General features: G+C 41.6%; 1 protein-coding gene across 2 annotated transcripts in view; it reads left to right on the top strand.

The window, feature by feature from the left end:
- LOC111864320 (leupaxin) overlaps positions 1-25,553 on the top strand; it is a 135,059-nt gene that overhangs the window by 6,144 nt on the left and 103,362 nt on the right. Inside the window, exon 1 of one of the 2 annotated variants that reach the window (XM_023851488.2) lies at positions 9,911-10,387. The exons of the other annotated variant lie outside the window; for it this stretch is intronic. Coding sequence (XP_023707256.1) covers positions 10,303-10,387 — 85 coding nt within the window. The 5' untranslated portion in view covers positions 9,911-10,302. Of the gene's footprint in view, positions 1-9,910; positions 10,388-25,553 lie in introns of those variants that run through there. 2 annotated transcript variants of the gene reach the window in all.

Below are 25,553 nucleotides of genomic sequence, written 5' to 3'. Positions count from 1 at the left end.
AGTTGCCGCAGTACAAGGGACTTAGTCCCACCCCACTAGCAATAAGAAAAGAAAAGTACTTCTGATTTTAAAGGTCAACGAACTGTGTCCTAGCGTTGATTTTATAATACTTTTAGAGGGTCATACGAGTGTCCTGTTTAGAAAATCTGTTATGCGAGTTTGGAATTTGTTCTCTTAGTTTTTGTACCATGAACCTGTTCTGGGCATGCGGTAGCGTAATTGGTTGAGGCACTATGCTACAAGCCGGAAGGTCGTGAGTTCAATTCCTGATGAGGTGATTGGATTTTTTTCAGTTGACCTAATCCTTCCAGCCGCACTATAACCCTGGGCTCGACTCAGCCTCTAATAGAAATGAGTACCAGGAATTAATTAAATAATTTTCCTGCGGAGTAAAGCGTGGCCGATGCGTAAGGCTGACAGCCTTACCTCCATCTTTGAGCTGATTGTCTAGATAATGTGGGACCCTCAGAATCTCACAACCCTATGGGCCTTCACAGTCTGTTACAGGGATAGCTTTACTTTACTTACTTTTACCATGAACCTCTTCTTTGAAGCTGGTTTTGAAGGTGTTGCCAGTCTGTCCTGCATATTGGGGGGGGGGCGTTCTTGACATGAAAGTTGGTATGTGCTGCTGTTGTTGTGTAGGTCAGTCATTATGGCTTTAGGTTTAAGATTTGTTTTTATGGAGGTACTAGTCCTCAGAGTAGTTTTTATTTTTGTGTCTGAATATTCAGGAGATTGTGTGGCTGTCTTTACCAAAGTAGGTAAAGGTGGCTCATTTTTGTTCTAATTTGGTGATGATTTTATGTATTTTATTTTGGTGTTGGGATTATTTTTATTATAGCTAGCAGTATTGTTTATTTTTTATTATTTGTTTTAGGGTAATGATTTCCTCTGACTCTCTCTTTGAGGGAATAGGGTAATTGTTGGCTTTGTATATTAAATAATTTATGCCTGCTTTTTGTCCTGGAAGGGGTGACAAAGGTCATTAGTTTAATGATATTTGTAGAATTGGGTTTTCAGTGCATGTGAAATACCATTTCCCCTCATAAGCTTAGGAGAGAGAATAAGGTCTAAGAAATTTACTCTGTTATTGGTTTTGTGTTCTGTAGTAAACTTCAGTTTTGAATTTAAGATGTTAAAGTCATGTATAATGTTATTTATTGAGTTATATACAGTAGGAATATTGTCAGCATACAGTGTGTTACATCTGATGATGGCCACATTAGGATTCGAATCATGTAGTCTAGAATAAGCCATGAGGTTTTAGTATAGTTTGTGTTACTGCTAAACCCAGAAACTTTGAATGTAGGTCTCAGTGTGGGATTTGGTAATGAATAACTTGTAGCATTGTAAGCCTCATATATGAAAGCAGGAAACACATGTCTTGAAATATTATATATCATAGATTGTCATATTTGTTCTGTTTTGAACATTGTAGGTTGTGATTGTGAGGAAATCAAAGGATATTTTCTGAATTCTGCGGATTCTTGACGACGTTAAATTGAAAAAGAGTCATGAGATGTTTGGAACCAAAATTACTGTGGCACAGAGCCAATTTGAAGACAGAGACTTTGTTATTTCTGTTCTTATGAAGTGTATGTAGAGGCAGTTTGGGGAGTGGGGTAGGGCTCACTGTAGTAGACTGTTCATAAGTTTTACAAAGGAAAGGCAGTATTGGTGGGAGGTATAACTGAATAATCTCACATAATGCGAAATTCCCACAACTTTTCCACCAAAGAGTGAAAGTAAACGAAATATGCAGCCAAGCAGTGAAAGTTTAGGTTTATCGTGAAAAGATTACTTTCATGTACAGGTAAAGGAGATTTTCGATTTTGTTCTAATTGACGTAAGTTGAAGAAGGTAACATCTGCAGGAAGATGCATTGGATTTTGAACTGGTTTCTAGTTCGCCACTTGAAAATATGGAATTGGTCAAATTAAAAAGAGTTGCAAGGAATCTGGCCTTGAAATGACTAGGACGTTGGTGCTTCTGAATTCTGTTTAGGGGTGAGTAACATCGAACATACTGCCTCATATCGCATCAGTAACGCCCCTTGAACTTTGCCAGTAAATGTGGGACTATACTATCTTGACGAGGTTTTGGATTGGAGATTGGATTTACTGACCACTTACAGGTCGTAACTACAAATAACTGTCTCACTGAGTTACTCCAAATAATACTATAAGTACAGCACACACAGAGTCTTCTCAGTCGGTTACAGTGTCCACTAGGTTTCCCTGGTAATGGCTCAGAAATGGCTATTCCTCTGCTTCCCTGCTCAGGTCCTCTCTGAATGATGGTTCCCTTCAAACTGAACTAAGTCAGAGTTAAAATTACTTTACAACTGGCGGTTTACCGCCAAACAGTTCGTTTTGGCGCCAAGCCCCTTGAGACTCACAAGCAGAATTTTTTTTTTATTCAACTGAACCCTTGCGGTCATAATCCTTATGTAACATCCTCTCAGACGAGAAGATGGCTTTGTCTCTTATGAATATGCTTGGCATTTCCTCAAGTGTACATATCGCACATATAGCATGTTATTGAAAATTCTTCCTTTTGCACTGTATACAAGTCCTGTGTCAGTGAGAGAGAGAGAGAGAGAGAAAAGTTACTTTACCACTGTCGGTTTACTTCCAATCAGTTCATCTTGGCGACAACCCCTTGAGACTCACGACCAGTATTTTTTTAACTGAACACTTGCCGTTGTAGTCCTTATGTAACATCCTGTATGACGGGAGGATGAGTCTCGTTTGCAATTGCTTCTGGTCCTCGCCAGAACAGTAATTCTAAGGTCTTGAGTCCCGTGGGACTCGTGACATTTTACTGTCTCAGATTCCAGACCCCAACCTGGAGGGCCAGGTCCCCTTGTTTATATTCCCCGGGAACAGGGTGGCTCAGTTATACCCCCAGGACCTGGGTTCCGTTTTCTTCGCCTCCTCTGCTCTGTCAGTCCAAGTCCAAGTCACATTGTGACTGACGGTCCGTCAGTCTGTCTGTCTTGGTGTCGAGCCCCAGATTCCTTCTTTTTTTTTATATGAAAGTTACTGCCCTGTCCATCTGGGGCGCCTTCTCTGATGAGAGGTCAGGTCTGTCCTTTGTCAGTCATAGTCTGTGTTAGTAAGTCCATTGTCAGTATTTACATATATTTACAAATTTAATCTNCGCTGCAATTTCACTAGATGAGTGTCTGCCGCAAACTCCCAGGCGGGACTAGCATAAGTCATTACGGATCTAATGAGAGCTTTATGGAGGGTCAGTTTAATGTTAGCGCTCAATCGCTCACTTTTGAATAGGGAATATACTCTAATGAATGTTCTGAAGGCCTTGGCTTCGATCATTTCTATGTGCAGTCTCCATGTAACTCTCTTATCAAAGATTACACCTAGATATTTTGGACTATTTACAAATGGAATATTTCGTCCATTTAGAGTGAGACAAGACTCAGGCGGTCGATGACTACGAGAGGAGTAGACCCCCTGAGTCTTATCTTCATTAATTTTAATATTCCAGCGCTCACACCAGGTCTCCATTGACATCTGACATTCTGATATTTTTGTGGACCACAATATCCAGCACGTCACCATTTCCCGTAGGGAATAATGAGTGGGGCACTGTGGTGCCGAGATTTCGAATTCACTCATATCAAATAAATCCATGAGTTTCAAGCCTGAGAGGTTTGAAACTCTGCTATTCCAAAATGGGTGCTTAGCTTTCAAATCACCTGCCAAAATAGACTTAACGTCTAAAGCTTAAGAGCTCTGTGATGTCAGCATCACTCCAGGCCTTGCCTGGGGATTTATAAACAGCTGTAAGTAGTACTTCACTGTTACCATTGGTATGCAGATCCCTGTCGCTTCTACTGAAATAAGGGTTGGTAGGTCTACATGGTTATGGGGGATGCCTTTCCTAACTGCAACGGCAGTTCCGCCTTTTCTGCCTGAGTGACGGTCGGTTCTATAAATGTGGCAATTTGGAAGAAAGCATCTCTTATGAAGTAGTGCCGCCGCGAAGGACACGCCTGGGGTGACGAGGTTCGATGAGAACACCCTCTCCATAGCAGTCTTCGGAGTTCTCTTCGCCTTCCTTTTTTGCAGTTCTTCCCTGGCGTGTCTCCGCACCATCGTGGAGGTTGTTTACAGTTAGGCCAGACGTGGCCGAACTGTTGACAGTTATGACATTGCATAAGTTCAGTCTGAGCCCTATACGTCTCCACCTTGATTGATATGTGGCAAAGGCTTGGCAGATTGAATATTTACTGTGATTTTGCCGTCCGCGTTAAGGTTATCAGGAACAAGTGAAGGTTCCTGGTTATTGCTTCTTCAGGTTGGGATCGACGGTTGTCGTCATTTGCTTGACGTTAACAACATCGAAGCCCAGGTTTTCCAGACCTTCTGAAATATCCTGTGCAGGGGTATTGATGGGGAGGTGTCGGATTACTGCCTTAACAGGCTTCTGGGATTTTGGGAAGAAGGAATAATAGGCTAGGTTATTGTTGGTGAACTGTGACTTGATGACTTCGAAATCCGCCATGTCTTTCGTAACGACTCCGGTTCCGTTTCTTGTGCTGCGGAACTCGAAGTCGTCCTTGACCACGTTTTTCAGTTTATTTTGCAACTGTATGAGATTCGTGGATGATGTCAGTATTATTGGAGGCGGCCTACCTGCTTTGCCAGAGACTGCCTGCTCGGGTGTGGCGGCCTCTGCACTGCTGCTGTCAGTCTCCATTGATGTTTTCAGGGGGGCGAAGAAGTTGCGGGTGGCAACCTCTTTAGGGGGCGTGATTTCAGCGGCTGCCAATTTTTTCTTCGAGGTCGGGGCGGCCTCATTGGTACCGTGCCGCCTGCGCCGCCGGACTTCTTTGAAACCGTCCTCCTGGGTTGAAGAGGACTTAGTTTCCTCAGACTGAGCAGTTTGACTGCTCGCCTTCAGCACGGCCTTTGACTTCAGTAAGGCGACTGTGTATGTGCCATACAGGACACTAAACAGGGCCTTCCCTGTTAGGACCTGGCAGTAGTTCTGGCCGTTTTCGTCCACCTCGCTGATGATGGATGACCACTTTTCGCTGTCACCCACCGAAGCTGGAGTGCACCCTGTCACGTCCTCGATGTCGCGGAGTACTTGAAGGAGCTGTTTCAACTGTGCGCCTGCGTCGGGAAACTCGCCTACCAGCTGCTGGTACTGTGATTTTAGCGTCTGACGCTTCGTGGTCCAATGTGCCCGGTATCCCAGCAGTGGGATGGCAGCCATATTTGGCACCACTGTTCTTGTCTTGTGTTCACTCACTTCAGTTTTTGAAGAACCACTATCAACAAGGAATATAAATAGTAATCCAAAGTCGCAGACTCATCTCTTCACTGTTCAGCTACAATCGATGCGAACACACACCTAACTGCCAATAATCTCGACCCACAGTCACACACAAGCAGTGGACAAACACTTGAACTAACGAATCAACGACCTGTGTCACCGTCCGAAGTCTGTTAACTTTGGCTGCCTGTCACTAGAGCAATCTCACCTCAACCGGTCTTCTCCTGTCGGCCGCTGTTGCCTCTCCTCTGTCAGTCTTCACTTCGTCCCGCACGGACCACAATAGAAAACACCGTTTCCAACAGTTCCTTTATTTTGCATGTTGATTCGTTGCTGTGGAGACATGGTTGTTTGCGACCGTTACCTAGTAACGGCTTACCCTGTACAATATTTTATTTTCTCTGCATTTTGTACATTGCTCCTCCTCTGACAAAATCGGAAAATTAAATTTGATCTTCATGTGCAATATAATGTTACCTATATGATTCAAAATTAAGCGATTTGACAACATTATATAGCGTGTTCCGTTCAAACCTCCTAAATTTTATCAGATCTTAGAACAGAAAGTATGAATGGTAGGAAAATGAAGCTACAGGAAATACAAGAACAACTCAAAAAATTGTATTTGACACACTAATAAACCTCTACATGTGCACCATTGGTAGCACGAACAGTACCAAATCTGTATTCAGAGTCTTGCCACATTCTTTTCAACATGTCCATTGGTACAGTAGCAATCGTTTCACGGATGCGGACTCGTAAATCTGTGAGGCACGAACACACGGTCCTTCACGTAACCCTAGAAGAAGAAATCGAGCGGAGTGAGGTCCGGTGAACGTGGTGGCCACCGAGTTGGTCCGCCACGTCCAATTCAGCGATCTTGGAAGGTGGCATTGCAGGACGTCCGAACACCCAGACCCCAATGTGTGTGTGTGTGTGTGTGGGGGGGGGGCTCCATCTTGTTGGAAGTTCATGTTAGGCTGCAGATCGGCTACCTGGGGATACAGGAACTGTTCTAACATGTCAAGGTATACGCGGCCAGATACTGTAGCTTCACCGAAGAAAAATGGAAATAAAATTCTTTGAGTTTTTCTTGCATCTAGTGTTAATTATAATCCATAATTTGTCACAGTTTGTTCGCAATGATCAATTAAAATGTGGGAGGTTTGAACGGAACACACTATATGTTGCAGTAACGTATCAAACGGAATGGTAAGGAATATCTTGGTAGCTGATTATCAGGTGCCCGGGGAAGATTCTAGAGACCGTGAGGTTGTAGCAGTGTGTTTTTTTCACAGTACTGGCGGAAGTTTGGGCTTCCTGCTCATAATTCGAGACAGAAGTGTTCCTGCAGCACATTCCCATTCTCCCCGTCGCATTCTCTTCTCGTCTCTAATTGGGTACGGCTGTTCCGCTGACATCCCCAAACCACTGGCAACGACATTACATCTTTGATTTACTCTACCTTCCATAAAGAAAAAAAGCAGGCTTACGTGATCACCCTGATGTCTTCGCGAGGCTCTATGTGCATTCGTTTCTTTTTCAGTTTTGAACCACTTGACTGGCTATGACGAGATGAAATTTGATATGAAGATTATGCCGCTGGCGGCCACCCTAACCCCGCACTTCACAGTTTTCTGCGAATACTAACAGCGTGATATACCCACGAACTTGTGAGGTGGGAACGACAACAGGGACATTTATTCTAGAGTCATAAAGTGATGTAAGGAAATGGTCCTTCGAAAAATACGTGGCTATATCGGACTACACACAGTTTCCAGACGGGCTTACATCTTGACATTCTGAATGCACAATCAACGTTCGACGAAGTATGACAATGACAGAGAGATTTTGTGCAATCCTGTTTTGTCATATCATCAGCTTGCGATGCTCTTGTTTGTTAAATTATTGCTTCCGCTGCATATTTATTTTTATAACGCATTTTTAGAATGTTTTTGGGGCGCTCTTTCCAGAGTAAAATAGCCCACAGCTTCCGTATATGCGACGTTGTATCAGCGCCGAAGCCGATGAATAGATTTTCTTAAAATTCAATGCGGTATTGGATGTATTTAGTAAATGTCTGTCAATTCCGATTTTCGGTCACGTTGATCCATAATATAAAGGATGGTCAGCATAAGGCCATAAGTGGGCCTTTTCGCTTGTCTTATAAACGGCTTCGCAGTTACTGAAATACGATATTTGAAGCTCTCACTTAAAGGTGCAGGTTAATTCCGATTTTCGGCCGTGTTGATCCACAATTAAACAGTTTACATGAAACCATAGTTCACTTTTCCATATCCCGTAAACCATTTCACAGGTTTTGTAGAAATTTTATACGAGAGACTTCTACTGAAAGTTGTTTGGGATTTCAAATTTCCATTCACATTGATCCATATAAATCCTAGTTTACTTAAGTCCCGTAAATTGACTTTTCCATATTTTCCGTATATCGTTTCACAGATTTTGTTGAAATTCGGTATGAGAGACTGGGACTTCACTAATTTACATTTCATAGGCCCCATTTTTAAGTGTGCTTAATGAGCTCCAAAGAACACCCTTGCTAATTTTATGTACTACTTTATGAAGTACTCCTAGTCCAGTGGCCACATACATATTGATTTACACTAATAAGTAACTGACGTGCCTCGAGATATTGATATTTTAGTGTGCTGTCACGTGGAAACGCTGGGGCACTTATTTCAGCCTTTTTAGATCAAAACATTTTTTTTCCGAATATTTTGTTTTCAGACACTTATTTTGTGTTCTTCCTACAAAATAAGAAATCCAGTATTGGAACTGTAAAATATAGCTGCATCACTGTAATCATATTGTATCACATATTGATCTCCTCCCGCCCCTTTTCCGAAAAGAAACAGAACGAAACATTTCTAACTGAATTACAAGTACGTATATCCCGAATGTATTGTTTCAACGGTATCGTAAACCGCAGTTCTGTTTGTTATTGTTCCTCCCACAGTATGTGATCAGAAGATAATCTTTTCACATATGGATGACAAAATGGCAGTTGTCCCAATACGCCATGGGGGTCGTTGCCTTTTTAAATACGCTGTACTCTTCATTGGTTCTTAAACGCTAGCAGTCACGCTGCACGTGGACGCAGTAAAGGCCTGGTCTTTCAGAGTTGAGATGTGTAGTTGTTTATACGGGGGCTAACTTGGCTTTCGCAAGAAACGACAGTGGTATGTTTCTCTCGGACATGAAATACATTTTGGTATTTTCTAGTAGTCTCGAACACAAAATATTCTGTGAAGACACTGCATTTCTTTCTTTCCACCAGATACGTAATAAGATCATGGCCAAGCGACCATATAATATACTCGTATTTGGAGCTGCTGAATGGATTTTGTTTGTTATTTGGGATGTACTCCGCGGGTTCGAGGGCATTGGATTTTTCAATTGACCTAATCCCTTCAGCCGCACTGTGGCCCTGGGACTGACTCAGCTTCTAACAGAAATCTTCCTGGGGGTAAGGGGGGGGGAGAGCATAAGGCTGACAACCTCGCCACTATCTGTAAGCCGATTGTATAGAAAATGTGAGAGCCTCGACGTTTAACAACCCTATGGGTCTCCACGGCCTGTTACAAGTAGAGTCTGTCAGCACTCTGGTTCCTCGCTCGCAGATTTTCATTTTTCTTCTACCCTGAAGACGGAGGAGATACGTTCCTCCAAAACGTCGGTTAACACAATATCTACACGGCGCCACATCCCAGTAGTCGGATTTCTTAACTTTCTTCTCATGTTTATACAAAATTAGAATTATACTAATATTTGAATACTATTGTGTTTTGAAGGCCAGTAAGTCGAGTGACGCGTACTTGTGCACAGTTTGTATGTTTGTGGTTCTCTCAGTCACTCCCGAAATCGCTGGGCTTTTTATATTTTTACCTTTTACACTTCTTCCATTATTTCAGAAGCTCTTGACATAAGCAAGTATGCCGAGGAAGATGGTGTAACGGTTTAGATTTTTTGTACTCGGGAGGTACTTGTGTGTCGTTCAGGCTACCGGCTGTGCTAATTGACGTTCTTCTCAGTCTTGTCTAGGCAGATGTCGCGATAGTGCCTTAAAACAGGCCACGGCCTCTTCGTACTAAGTCCTTTCTTACTCCTATATAATCATATTCGCGTCTAATTGGACGCCCTTTAACTTTAACAGGCGAAATAGTATCGCCTAGTAACGCAGCAAGAGGACGACGACGGCAAAGATGATAGTCACAACAGCAGTAACAGAATGTTACTGCGATAACAGTAATACCACCATCAGTGACTGTAGTGACTGGCGCCACAAAGAAAGTGAGTTTTCACACAGTTTACACATGCGTGTCCAATAAGGAGTTCCCATGTATTTTTTTTGTGTCGAATTCATGGGAAACATATGTGTCCATCAGTAACGTGATGAGAGTGAATGCGGGAGGAGATAAGTTGGGAAAGAAGGAGAGGGAATTGTGCTGCTTGCGTTATGCGAGACGACTCCCTCCATCCAGCATCCGCCGTGGCTGTACGCGCTAATTCTGTACGTCTGTCTGCATAGTTTCTGTGAACCACCGAGCACAAGAAACGTTTCTGACCGACGCAAGCGCAGCACTTAACACCCCAAAATACAGCGAAACAAAAAATTAAGGAGAAAAAAACAAGTACAGATAAAAGCTATGTCAAAAGATAGCTTATTCCTTTTATTCTATTTGTTTTGTTAAGCTGTAGGGTTTGAAGGATTTTTAAATTCTTACTTTCACACTCGGCATTTAAACGCCAGTGTGTGTGTTGAGGTAGTTTGGTTCCATGTGACATGCGAGTGCAAGTGATGTGAACTAGTGGCGGGAAAAGATAAGGATTGCCAATTCAGTATCACAGCAGCAGTGGCTTGTGAAAGTGAACAGCTGTTACGAAAACACTTTTTGGTACAGTGATTTTATGCATTTCAGCCGTTAGTAGTCTAAGTTCTTTGTTTGGTGGTGTATCGAAATATCCATTATCATGGATAGAACAATGTACGGAAAGGTTCAGCCAGGAACTTACCATCCATACAGATGTACCAGAAAAAACGGTTCATCTCCTGGCTGTAAGTACATTAAATACAGATTTCACACGCTTGAATGTGTTATCAGTTCCGAAAATAAACACTTAGTCATGGACGTTCTGATTCACATATTGATATGGCAGCACATGAAAACTGACGAAATGTATCATCATAGTCGTATGAGGCTTGGGATAACAAAATCATACACTGTAAATTTTCTCTTAAACGCCAAGGCTGGATGTGCTGCGAATATTCAGTAAAACGCCGGAGCTAAATTAATATCCTGGATTTTAGCTATGTAATAGTAATCACATTCACCTTGCAGTAAAGAGAATTTACACATACCGTGAATGTTCGATTGAACGTCGAGTCTGAAATCGTATCCTGACATGAAATGATTCTACAAGACAGTGCAGTTGTTAAACTCGCGTGGTTTTATTTTTGTTACAATTTAAAGAAAGCTGGACTTCCCAATTGCAGTGAGAAAACGTTTTAAAATTCTAGTATAGGAGCCTGGGTTCGAATTGTAGTCGGGTACAAGTACACAAACTAAATAGTGGATAGTGACAATTTGTGATTATTGTTGTGCCATTATTTGACCGTATACTTACTCTTTGGGGTTATTTATTTTTTCGCAGCATTGTTGAAGGATAACTTTATTTATTTAAACTGGTAAACATTTCGAAATTCAGTGCCGTAAGCCCACACAATGCTAGAAATATTTCGATTAAACTCCTATCTCAAATATAAAACGAAATACTGACTAGAATTTGACCCGTGCTTTAACTCTTTAAATGCTGAAAACGATACGTTTAGTTTAGAAACGACATTATCTTCAGTAATTAACATGTTTAAGCCTATTTATAGTGTCTGTGAAGTGATACCATTTATAACCATTTTTTGAGTTTCATATTGAATATGGGGTTTCAACAATATAAATCTCGGGGTAACGTAAGTTGTTTACTTTTGTCTTTCATATTTCATCATGAAGAGGTTGAATTGGGGGACTGAGGAAAACAACGGAGATATCTTAAGGATAGTCGGTCTCCTGGCAAAAATTCGAAACACTACACAATAGCTTGTAAAACTGTCATTGATTCATTCTCTCTTCGTATTGAGGAACCACGATACACCCAGAACTCGTGTTTTTGTGTCGGATATATGACTGGGTGGGTGGTGTGTACCAGTTAGAATGAAAAAAACCTTTTCTCTAGGTATGTGGAACACATTGACCAGGGTCTGTCATTGTACAGTTTACGTTTCAACTTAACATATGGGCCACGTTACCCCACGTGCGATGAGAACAGTTTGCAAATGAAAAGTTAACGGAAATTTCAGTAAAATAATATTCATGGGCAGCACATACCGGAAATCATATTAAACGTTAAGATAATTCCTCTGGAACGTGGCGCCGTGCAGTCTCATGAAAAGTGTTCTATCAGACTACATGCTGTCACGTCACAGAAGACAATAATTCACTGCCGTGAAGACTCAGAGCTCACATTCTGAAATGCTGATTAAACAAACGTTAAGTTACGGCAGTGATATATTCATTTGGGTGACAGAAACACAGGGAGTATAGAATCGGCACAATGAGATGTACACAGTTATATAAATATTAATACTCTAGCCTGTGAGGAACTTACGATCGAAGAGATTGCTGCATGTAGGAAGAGGTGGAAGGACCATGTGCTTAACAGCTGGTGAAGTGGATGGGCGAAGATAGAATGGAATTACTAATCTGCAAAGAAAGAGGCGAAAGGAACGCTGTAACGTCAATTTCGAGGCCTTTAGTGCGGAACTCGTGTCTGACAACAAGCAGTATGAGTGTATGGTACTGTAAATTATATAAGCAAATCACAGAGTCAGATAATTTCAGATTTGAAATTCCCGTTGGTTTGTTATGAATAGGTGGAAGCTTTTGAAGATCTGTAAGCATTGTAGGTTGTTTCCGAAGGTTTTAAAGTTAAAAAGTCTTTAAATGGTTCTACGGTGGAACTTTACCTTGAGCGCAGAAATACCGCATAACAACTCATTTTATTACGGAAGTCATTATTGAATAAGAGCGATTGAAAACAGTTTTAGAGTGAGACGTCGATCGTAGGGGAAGAAACAGTAGCCTGGCTAAACGTGAAAAGATGGTCGTTTTTCCCGCAGCAGTAGCATTCTAGCTGTCTCGACCACGTGTGACGAAATATGGCACTTAGAATACACTCGGATGTCCTTGTCTTAAAGTACTGTGCACATTCGCTATAATGGCCTAGAATGTATGTTGGCTGGAGAATCGCGTAATGAGTATTTTTATTCATTGCCCAACCTTAACCTTCATCACACGGCAAGAACTGAACATTTGTTGATGCGCAAGTCAAGTTCAGATCCGTAACTTACAGTTTTCAGTGTTCTTAGCTACCTTGTTTGGTATGTTTTAGCCAAATTGACGTGTTAACAAGCACATCTTCTCAAAGCCGTAGTTGATAAAGTTTTCTTTAGATAACAATTTGTCATCGTCTTCGGTGTAATACACTTTCATATTACCGCCATGGTGAAAAGTAACAAAACACGTTTTATAATAAAATCATGTTAGTTTATTTAAATGTTTCTCATATGTATCCGCTTTAAGAGCAATGATTCCAATCGGCCTAGAAAACCGAGAGTAACGGCCATAGGGATCCGTTGCGCTGACCACGTGACACCCTCTATCCGCAAAAGTTGGTACTATCTTCGCCGACAAGCGGCGGTCGCTCGGTTGGTATAGTTCGCTTGCAGACTAAAACCACGGAGTTTTTTTTTTGTTTGATTCAAATTGATGATATATCGGAAACAAAAACACGCCTTAACTTCGAAGGAAAGAGATGTCCCTTGTGAAATTAATATCTCTCTGCAACTCTAGACATCGTTCAGAGTCAAGAAGTGGAGTATCGCATTTTAGGTGCATTTTGAAACAATATGCCGACACCAATCGACATCGCTGTATTCTTTAGTAAGCGTGTTGGATTAAATCTGGTATTTTAAATTCTTATTATAATTGAATTACTACGTACGTAGAATTTTTTGCTCAAGTTCGGGAAAGGACCTGTAAGGATATATAGCATTTAAATATGTCTTTAGATATATTGGCGTGTCACTAAATGTTAGATATAACGAAGAATGTCGTAAGATAAATCTGTAGCCATTATTGAAGTTGATGTTGTATGGTTTGTTGTGCTTCTGTATGGGTGTGAAACTTAACTGAGTGTGTTTGAGAACAGGGTGTTAGAATATTTGGACGGAAGAAAGATGAAGTGACAGGAGGTTGGAGAAAACTGCACAGTGAGGAGCTTCATAACTTGTACTCTTCTCCAAGTGTAATTAGAATGATCAAGTCAAGGAGGATGAGGTGGGCAGGGCATGTAGCACGACTGGGTGAGACGAGGAATGCGTATAGGATATTGGTGGGAAAGTCAGAAGGAAAGAGACCACTGGGAAGACCAAGGCGCAGGTGGTTGGACACTATTAAAATGGATCTTAGAGAGATAGGATGTGATGGTATGGATTGGATTGATCTGGCTCAGGATAGGGACCACTGGAGGGTTCCTGTGAACACGGTAATGAACCTTCGGGTTCCATAAAATGCTGGGAAATTTTTGAGTAGCTGCAGAATTGGTGGCTCCTCCAGAAGGGCTCAGCTCCATGAGTAAGTAAGTAAGTAAGTAAGTTGTATGGTTTGTACATTTTCTGTGTACAAATAAATTGATGTTGGAAGTGAAAGTAATGTTAATGTATGTGATATAATGTGGACATTGACACACTTGTTTACTTTAAATGCAGCAATCGCAGTCTTCCGGCTGTAAATCAAATACATTGACTGGATTCCCTAATAAAGAGAGTCAAAATGATGTTACTTGAATAATTAATGGATTTGTTGGTGATTCAGCTGCACTGATTACCCACAAACGAAAGCTCGTCATAGAGACTAAACCTGTATTAAACCTACCTATTTCTGGTGGAATTTCCTCCAAACCAGATGTAATGTTTATACTGCCAGGAGTCGGTCTGGCGATCACAATGGCCACACGATCTAAACCATGAACTGTCTTCGCCCGCTGAAACACTGCGATCGTGGGTTCGGATACCACTTGATGCATGGATGTCTGTGTGCATTTATTCTATGTGTGTGATAACTTGTGTGTTTGTAGGGTCCTTGCGACGGGCTGATCCCGCGTCCAAGGAGTCCTACCGACTGTGTAAAAGATTATGAAACTGAAAAAGCGGCCAAGGTCCAACAAAGGGCTTGTAGAGCCATAGATAGATATATAGATGGATAGATAGATAGATACGAAGGAATTGGTATGTGGAATTGGTGGTGACACTTTCACAATAGAAAATAGTTGTACTCTCACCACTTGGTTTAATTAGTGGTGGTTCTTTCACATCATAAGAAATAATTGTACTTCCATGAATTGTTTTCGTGAAACAGTGGCAGTTCCTTCAGATCAGATGTAATCGTTGTACCGTCGTGATTCGGTTTCTTGAATCAGGTAGTGACATTTCTTTTTTACTGGATATAGTGATAATACTGCTGTGACGGTTTCTTGGCGTAGACTGTGCCATCCTTTTCATACCTGATGAAATGAATAAATCGCCATCAGTTTTGTAACCGTACGTACCTCGGTGGAAATTATTTAATTGGGCTATGACCTGTTTACGCATTGTTTTTTTTTTGAGCCGTTTTTCTGGCCAGGTGCCAGCCCTGGACTGTGTGGTCGTAAACCAACTTTGTCATCCTTAGGCTGAAGGTGTCACTATTGTTTTTGGCGTGGCCAATTCGCTCCTAGTTGTAAATCCATGGGTTGACATTGTACGGGACCGGCATTGAGGGGTCTCGATTCTCTGCTAGTGTGCCTTGGTGACCTAAAAGGTTATATGATAGATAGCTATCTCTTATTTATATTTTATTGCCACTGTGTGACTTGTAAGAAAGAGAGGGTGGTCGGGAACGGAGGTGTGCAGTAGTTGAAAAGAGCCTCAGAAGAGATAATGGTATTACAGTCAGTGATAGGGGGTGGAGGTGTGCAGTAGTTGAAAAGAGCCTCAGAAGAGATAATGGTATTACAGTCAGTGATAGGGAGTGGAGGTGTGCAGTAGTTGAAAGAAGCCGCTGAAGAGAGAATTAGGGAACAGTCGGGTTTAGCGAGTGTGTACGGTCAGCGAGCTGGGAGCGAATCGGTGTGGCCAGTGCCAAAAGTTAAGAAAGACGGAGAGGCTAGCTTGGAGGACTAACGTAATATGTACTATCGATGTAAGGGATATACAAGGTGTGTGTTCTGGAGACCCCGAAATTCATTAACTCCGAAGTGGGTTCCACTCCCATATCCGAAGCCCCCGTATCCCTGAGACGAAGAACCAAGCTCGAGCGACAGTCGTGGCAACTGTACGGTCGGCGAGCGGCTACAGTTTCTTGAATTTAGGTAGTGACACGTTTTCATACCACGTGCAATGGTTATAATTAGACATTCGCAAGTGTTCCGCACCAGATATAAGAGTTATACCCCAAAATCTCGGTTCCCAGGGACCGTTTTGAGAAAGTGGTTCACGCGAGGATGGAATTGTTATTTAGGGTGGGGAGTTTTTCCTTTTTGCTTATCTTACTCCTCAAACTCTTTATTTCTGATACACTGTGCATTTTGTTAATGTTGGTTTACTTTCAAGACGTGACCATCCAGCGTTAGCTGGCTAGAGATTCGATCCCTGGATTTTCTTTGTACAAGACATCCGTCATCACATTAGTGTTTTAGTTTAGGATTTCAGGGGCACAGATTTCGAAGTGACGTTAATGGCGTGAATCATGACTGTTACAGCATCATAAATAGTGTTGTGCTAGTTATTGCATCATGGCTGCAACTCTCGCTGACCTCGATCCGTATTGACTTGTATGGATAAAATTTCGCTGTAGAGAATAGTTGCCCTCTTGTTCAGAACATCGCCACACGTGCCTTCATTTGGGTCCCTTAAACCTGGTTGTCTTGCATTTCTTTTGTAAGACGTACGAATATATGTTAATTAGAGAAGAACAGGTGGTTGCACCGAATGAAAAGGCGTACTTCAGTTTAGAGAACACGTTTTTGAAATTCACTATTTGGAATTTTGTATTTCTGTTTACCTTTCTGATCAGTGATTGGGATAAAATGTGTTTTTACACATGGAGGAAGTTTAGCTAATCTCGACTCTTGTCGAAGTGGACCCCCCACCCTATAGAAGCTCCGCGTGGCATGTGCTGCACCCTAGCAGAAATGCACCGAAATGTCGCGTCTCTCAATCTTTTTAATACCGCCGTTTCGGAAGAAAGCGAAATAATTATCTCTTTACTTCATAAGCATCGATAGTACTTCAACGCATTTCATAATAGGCAGTAAGGTTCCCTTATAACATAAATGCACTCTTTGACAGTAATAGCGTTTCTTGCATAGTAAGAACTGTGAAACCAAAATGAACATTATCTGGAAAGACGGACTGCTTCTAGGCAGCTAAAGTGTCACGGGTCCACTTTATCCGTCCTCCCCCTCTCCCCTAACTGAATTTACATTTCGGTGGTGGTGTGGTTTTGCTTAAACTTTAGAAGATATTGGAAAGGAACTAAGTTTTTAAGTGTACATCATATATCTTTAAAATTTGTATAAATGAATAAAACTGTTTTCTTGGACCAAGAATACAACAGTGAAATGTTAATTGATAAAATTATTATAAGAAATAATCCGCTTTTAGGATATGTGCAGCAGTTGCCGTTGTTATCAATACTGTTATTATTGTTATAAATAAATGGGTATAATGCATTTGTGATAGTCTGTAGATATCCGACAAGAAGGACAGTGGGAAGAAACTGGGAACAGTGCTAAACGAAGGCATGTGATTTAAGGAGAAAATATTCTCTGTGCCTGAAACATCGTTACGAAGGTATGCTAAAATGAAAGTCAGAATTCCAGAAGAGGCCGTTTGAAATAAATCTAGAAGAAAACCACTCTCTTCCACTGAAATGGAGAGAAAAAAAACGGGTAAAGTATTTATTCGTGGAAACACTGCTATGCGGTCTGCCACGTCGGGATGTAAGAAGAATTGCCTATTGATCTCGATCGTTTTTTTTTCAGTTTAAGGATATCGCCGATAAAGACTGCTTGTATGATCTCAGTCAGTACAAAAGCATTTGTTCGCTAGGGTCTCCAATAGAGACACATTTTGCGTGAGCAGAAGGATTTAATAAAGCAAGTATCAGCAGCGTCTTTAGTACATTGGAAAATGAAGTCGAAAAACAACATTTTGATGTATACAGAGTAACGTCGACTGAAGTGGCTTGGCCGTGGTTGCAGGGCGCCGAAAGTGTTACCATTGAATCACCTGAAGAAGGGAATGAGGGTAACGTCGAGTGCGCTTTTGTGCGGGGAAGTTTTGCGAAGACAAATGAGGAGGGCGGTGGTTCAAGTGGTTTCCAATGTCTTAACTAGTGTCATGAAGAGTTCGCTGGGGTGGAAGCTTTGAATTTCGTTTGATTTGTGTAAGATATGGCAGAAAGGGTTTGACGTATCATTGATTATGGAGAGTTGACTAATTTTGTTAGTGTTATAGCTTAAGATATCATATCCTGTTTCCATAATTTATAAAAAAATTTAAAGCGAAATATAATTACACAATTGTGGTTATTCACGTATTCTTAAAGCAGCTATTATATTTACGGATGTGATGATCCCGAGATTAATGGCCTTGGGGATTCGTTGCACTGACAACGCGACACCCTCTATCCGCTGAAGTTGGCACTAACTTCGCCGACAAGCGGCGGTCGCTCGGTCGGTATAGTTCGCTTGCGGACTAAAACCACTGAGTTTGTGTGTTTGTTTTGTTTGATGAACATTTAGTTTATCGTAAGACGTTTTAACGATCGAATTCTTTATGTTTAATTACTCACTATAGGCTGTTTCACATTTTGGTTAATCTGTAGAAGTGTCTTCAGACTATTCCTGATACAGCTGACAAGTATATTTAACTTTATGACAAGCCGAATGCATACTGGGCAAAGTGGATCCATGGGGTCAGTTTACACGATCATATCGGCTGAAGTGGAATACGGTAAGAGAGAAAAAAGAGGAGGTCCCACATTAGTCGTACTTCCTATACTAATATATTGTTGCAANTATTGTTGGGCGGGAAATGTCCTTAATAATTTGGCTCAGAGGCCTCCTTGAGGCATGAGGTTCTTTTACGTGCCGTAAAGCTACGACACGGGACCCACGGCTTGAAGTGCCTCCCGGAGGACTTGTTCCCTGAATTTTTCCGCCCTTAAAAATTCCACGACCTCCGCCGGGTTTGAAGCCGCGTGCCTTGAGTCATGAGGTGGGAACGTTACCCCTAGACTACGGAGGCCGCTTTAGATCCTAACTAAATGTACGTTTCATGTTATGTATCTTTTCCTTTTTTTGTGTGAGATATGCCTTATGTTAGGGCGCCTCAGCCAAGATACGTAAAAACTCTGCCTCAGGCGTTGGAGGTCACATCACCGACTGAACCACCACAAGCCATATAATATTGTCTGTCACACTTCTGACACCATGACTAGTGCGAAGCGAGAAATAAGCTTACTACCTACCATTTGTACTGCATCACTTTTGCCTGATACTTGGTATAATAAAAAAAAATTGAATTATTTGCAGCCATCAGAGAAAATGCAGAATAAATCCACTTACAATAATGTACCTGCAATCGGAAGTTTGTCAATATTATATATCTACGAGCATGCTGTGGGATATTTAAAAGAGGTGACTTCTCGGTATGTTGGAATGGAGACTGTGTTCATCCCTCATTGTTGTGCAGACAACAAATCATGAATCAGTTTTATCGCTTCCATGTGTAATAAACGGAGCCAGGTTAGCGTAGTCGGTATAGCGACTGGCTACTGGATGGACGACGGGGGGTTGGAGTTCGAGTCCCGGTAGGGTCAAGAATTTTCTCTTCCCCACAGTTTCCAGACCGCCTCTGAGGTCCACCCAGCCTCCTTTCCAGTGGGTACCGTGGGCTTTTCCCCGTGGGTAAAGCGGCCGGGGCATGAAGCTGACCACTTCCAGCTAGTGCCGAGGTCAAGAAAATGTGGATCTATACATCCACTCCCTCATACGCCTTCATGGCGTAGTGCTTAATTCGTTGAGCATAGGGACATTTTTTTTACCTTTTAAAAAGTAAATCTTCCCCTGTAACAGGCTATGAAGGCCCACAGGGTTGTAAGAGGTCGAGGCTCCCACATTTTCTGGACAATCGGCTTACAGATGGCGGAGAGGTTGTCAGCCTTACGCGCCGGCCGCCCTTAACCTCCCAGGAAGATTCCTGGTACTCATTTCTGTTAGAGGCTGAGTCGACCCCAGGGCCATAGTGTGGTTGGAAGGATGAAGTCAAATGAAAGATTCAGTGACCTCATCGGAATTTGACCTTGCGACTTTCTGGCTTGTAGCTTAGTGCCTCAACCACCTGAACCATGTGTAATAAAGGTGACAAAATTAGAGTTTGTCTCAAATTTTAAGACTTAAACCTAACTTTATTCTTTCTGGTCCGTCACACTAGTAAACTAAATTGTAGAATAATTGTTAACCCCGTCCAGTGTGATTCAGTTGGTAGATATTTATTGCCTTTACATGTTTCGGTCAGCTGACCATCTTCAAAAGGCATAAGATCAACATGTTTAGGAACTACTATTACAAAGTTCGTAATACATAGAAGTTTTTATATAAAAAGTTTCTTTTACTATTATTTTGATTAAAATCTTACGAGTATTAATATCTAACATTTAAGAAAAAAATAGCATAAAGAAAATTATAAGCAGAATAGTACATTTGACATTGTGATAAGACACGAATACACGCCTTCAGGAGCGTCACAGGGAACAAAGATATAAATGCTCTAGACAGCACACGACAAAACAGCGCCTCAAAACAGCAAAATGGAAGTAACTAGACATCACAACGATACAGGTAGGAACGCATAAGGTATATTTAAAATAAATTCGGGGTTACAGAAGCACAATGAGAGTATACATATGTAATGTCCATAATATAATTGCCTAGTCATAACAAGGTAATAAAGGGAGTATCACTGCGAGGACCTCTGAGGACTCCAAATAATACACCAACTTTCCGTTTTAACAGAAGAGGCACAAGGACACAAACTATATCGTTTGAAGATCTGAAATATTATATATTAATAAGATTTTAATCTATAATATTTCACTTTTTATGTACAAACTTCTAAGGATGTATTACGAAGTTTGTAATGGTAGCTCCTGAACGTGTTGATCGTATGCCTTCTGAAGATGGTCAGCTGACCGAAACATGTAAAGCAGTAAATATATACAAGTTGAGTCACACTTGGCGGGGTTAACAATTATTCTATAATTTAATGCTTAACATTAATAGTAGTACTTCTTTATTTTCCTTGGACCGGTCGGAGAGTATAGAACCACAGTTTGAAATCCACCGCATCATTTGTGTTCCCTCTACTTATATTAAATAAGAATTTAGATAATTAATATTTAAATATATAATCATCAGCCCTTTGTCGTCAAACTTTTTGAATCTATTCTTTACTCTTAGAGTGAGGGATACAGTTTCTAAGCACAATGTAATAACAGATTCCGTTTAGTTTCACGGATATACTTTAATCTTAGGACACTTGAAGGTCAGATATTCTGAATCCATTGTCTGATTATGAACTACACTTAGTTTTGTTGCTCATATTCCTGTGTGACAGAACTTTGCTACGTTTCAAAGGATTTATTATCCATTCTTATATTACAGTTTTATTCTGTCCCCGTTCTGTGACAAGACGTAAACACACTTTGTTTATAATATTTGGACGAATATTTCCAGATGAAGAAACAGTTGGCTTTTGCTGACATAGGATATTTTGGCACAATATTTTTACAATGTCTACATTTTTATTAATTGAAGACGAAGGTCCAGATACCTTGTGATGACAAAGGAAATGTTACACGGGTGCTTTTTCTCAGGCGGACACCGAACAGGTTGGTGTAGCGCTAATGCTGTAGACTTATAAGAGTATTATGAATGTATCGGGATTGAATCTCAGTCGGTTTGCCGTCCATACCGACTGGGATTTTTTGTGTTGGTCTTGAGTCTTTCAAGATAAAGACAGGTATAGTGCTTTCAAATAGGCCACCACCACCTCTCCCGAGACCGTAATTTACAGTTGATTGTTTAAAGGTCAGTGATAATGGGCGATTCACTGTAAGTGGACCAACATTATTTGGACATTATCCATTGTCTGACCATACTTTATATACAAGACGTTTCGGGAGTTGAATTTGTTCTTGTCTTCATGTAACTGGTTGTCATAGTGACATTGGTGCCACGTTGCTCGATCAGAGGTGTCGTTGCCAATCTGTCACTATAACAGCACTCAGAAAACTGAAGACGTAAGTAGAACCGACTCCCGAAACATCGTGTACATCAGAAATGCGTCAGAGAGGGAACCACGTCGAACGTAATATGAGCACCACTTACTAACAATTCATGATCACGATCATCTCATTCGGGTCAAAGAATCAGATACCCCTTAAAGAATGTCGTCTTTTTGGATGTGGCGCCGTGTAGATATTTTGTTAACCGACGTTTCGGAGGAACGTATAGCCTCCATCTTCTACAGACACCTCACGCTGGTTCATCGCTCGCGGATTTCTTATACCCTGAAGATGGAGGCGATACGTTCCTCCGAAACGTCGCTTAACAAAATATCTAAACGACGCCACATCCCACAAGAAGACATTCTTCATATCCGTGAAAATCTCAAATCTTACGGATGCCTCTTAGATCCGTGTGTGTTTTAAAGGAACTTCTTATTTGAATGTACGCAAGGCATGTTTGAAGTTGTACCTCTGTCTAACCAGTGTGCATGGTGAATCATGGCTTTTCTTGTTGACAGGGTTTCATGTAGTCCGTGTCTACAGTTCCTTGCTATCACACGTAGGACTCCACCGCCCGAGTCACCCTTGCATAAAATTGTCAGTAATGATACGGATGTTAATATGTGACTTTTTGTCTACTTAAATGCAGAGTTATTTTGCTTAATTTTACGTAGGCAATTTATTTTTTTCATGGTTGTCAGTAAAGTAGAAGGCGTCGGACACTTAACAAATTTGCACCATCGAAAGCGTTCCCCGAACTTCTGCAGTCGCCATAGTAACAGAGTGATGTCTTCGATATGCAGTCTGGCTCGTACACAGAATAAATGCTGTCCATCAACAAAACGGGACACGCGGTAGTGTAGTTGGTTGAGGCACTGTGCTACAAGCCGGAAGGTGGCGGATTCGATCCCGATGAGGTGGATTTCTTCAATTTACCTAATCCTTCCAGCCGCACTGTGGCCCTGGAATCGACTCAGCCTTTTACAGAAATGAGTACCAGGAATCTTCCTGGGGGGGTAAAGGGTGACCGGCGCGTAAGGCTGACAACTTTACTGCCATCTGTGAGCCGATTGTCTAGAGAATGTGGGAGCCTCTACGTCTCACAACCCTATGGGCCTTCACGGCCTGTTACAGGGATAGCTTTACCCCCCCCCTTTTTTTTTTACAATAAGCAGAACGCACTTTCTAATGCTTGTCAGTGGTACATTTCCCAGTCTTCAAGTTTCTTCTCTCGATTTAACGTCAGATATTTCGTGATCATGACGGATGCAGAATACATATAGTACTGTAGTTCTCGGTCCACACTGTAGTGAAGGCGTCGCTAAATAACTAAAAAATGTACTCTTTGATGCCTATCTATCTACATATAGATCTACAGCCCTAGTGGATCTTGGGCGCTTTTTCAGTTTCTTGATCTATATACAGTCCGTAGGACTCCTTGGACGGGGGATCAGCCCGTCGAAAGGCCGCTGCCTATACACATGACAGGATGAACACAGAAAAACGCACACATACATCCATGCCTTGAGTGGAATTCGAACGTACGATCCCGATTTTTCGAGCGGACCTTAGACCGCGCGGCCACTGTGATCGGCTCTCTCTGATGCCAGTGTCTTGATGTTGGAAATGTGTCTGGTGACATGGAAACTTGCCTCCTAGTATTGTAAATACTATTGATCTGCACGACTTTATCCCTCGGGATTCTAAAATGCACTGTACCATTTCAGAGTGCTTTTAGTAGACATAGGCCTACTAGTTGTGCTTATTACGCTAGTCTCAATGTTTTCAGTTGAAGCTACTTGTTAGGCGTGTTCATAAAGTTAAAGAATGCATTTGTCTTCATGAGTTCCTTGTCATCTCGCTGATGACGTGCTATTGCCGACATTAGAATGGCTTTTTAGGGCGGAGGAAATACAAGGCCGGATAATGTAGAATGTAATGATGTCGTTGCTAGTAATTGCCCTCAATTTTGTTGTTCTCCCACTAGTTCACAGTAGATGACTTTCTGGGTGGGATACTTCTGATGATGTCTGTACAGTTTGTATCATGATGTAGAGCACTATTAAAACCAATAAAGAATTATCCTGTCTTTTTCTCTGTCACACAAATGCCTATATTATTCGCTCATTGACACTTATTTCTGTTACACTATTCTTCAGATGATAGTATTTAATGTAACGGGACAAGGGAAAGCAAATTGCATAATGCAGTTCCTTATAACATGTGCTTAAAGTTAATAACGTTGTCAGATCAGAAGTTTTGGAGTGAGACTGGAAACTCTAAGGGCTGGAACACACACAACGACATCGGTCGTACGGAAAAATGTCGTACGATTTCTTTGCCGTACGACCTCCTTTTCACACTAGAGCGACCAAATACATTTCTTTGCTCTCCGACTGTCGTACGGTAGATGTCGCATGTCGTCGCGTATGGAAGCTAAGGCAAGGAACACACAGCGACATCGGTCGTACGATGTCCGTACGGTTCATGTCGCATCAAGTAGTAGAATATAAAGTGTAGTCTTAGCTTTCATACGTGACGACATGCGACATCTACCGTATTTGGTCGCTCTAGTGTGAAAAGGAGGTCGTACGGCAAAGAAATCATACGACATTTTTCCGTACGACCGATGTTGTGTGTGTTCCAGCCCTAACTCAAGTTTTGACACCAGAAGCATAAATTTCACGACATATCGAATCTGTCCACTGGACCAGGTCCTTACAAAGTTAGTTCATTTCAGTTTATACGCCTGTCCTCACATTTAAGATCAGTTTTAATAGTATCCTTCCATCTTTGTTTTCCAAGTGGTAGTGTTGCAAGGCATTTCCTGACACAGATACTGTCCCATACCCGAGATGCAGGTTTGGCTTTTCTTAACCTTGATTTCACTACCGTAAGTAGTGAATGTATAAGGGGTGGGCCTTCTCGGCTCTTGCATCGCGACCACAGTGGTCTGTTGTGCTTCCCCTTTTGATTATCCCCTCAGCAATCCTGCGCTTCGAATGAAGCATACGATTTTGTACATGGGGGCGTCGAAATAGTCACTTGATTCCATAAAGTATTGACCCAAGTGACATAATCTTAAAGAAGCTAAGGCCTAACATTCACACAGGATATGTGTGGCTGTTTAGTTTTCTTCTTGACGCCTCTCACAAGTGGGACTATCACTTAGTCCCAGTTTGAAGAGGTGTCCTTTAAGGTGACAGTGTCCTGTAAGAAGTCCCACCACGCATATACGCGACGAAAGTCCTCGGTATGTGAAAACTTCCGTTCCTTTTCTTAATTCATTTTAGTTCCAAAAACTGTCCTTAGCAATTTGTTTAGAAATATTTGCGAATGTATTTTTCTCAAATCTGTTTGAAATTTGATGAATAGGTAGCTGAAAGCTGAGTCATCCTTTGCATGTCCGTGTCAACAATATAGTCAATAGAGACTAAAGATAACCGAGATTGTCATGCAGTTCATGTATCTCGCTAAACGGGAAGATGTCGAGACAACATTTTAATCAGTTCGTCACAAGATCTCTCTCTCTCTCCCCCCCTCCCTCCCTCCCTCCCTCTCTTTCGCTCGCCCATCTCGAAATTTTCGGGCAGTCTTGTAAGGAGGAAATTACAGTTGTTTCTTATCTACAGGAAAATACTTTGCCCACTATGAAGATTAAATGGTCCTTACACTTGCGTCTAATATGCCTCACTTGTTTGTGTCAGCTTTAGAGTTTAAATCCGAAGCTCGTGCTCTTTTTTACTATTACTTACTTACTTACTTATGGAGCTGAGC

This window comes from Cryptotermes secundus, unplaced genomic scaffold (assembly GCF_002891405.2).
Source record: "Cryptotermes secundus unplaced genomic scaffold, Csec_1.0 scaffold216, whole genome shotgun sequence".
In the NCBI taxonomy this organism is placed as follows: domain Eukaryota; kingdom Metazoa; phylum Arthropoda; class Insecta; order Blattodea; family Kalotermitidae; genus Cryptotermes; species Cryptotermes secundus.
This window is presented reverse-complemented; position numbering and strand designations above follow the sequence as displayed.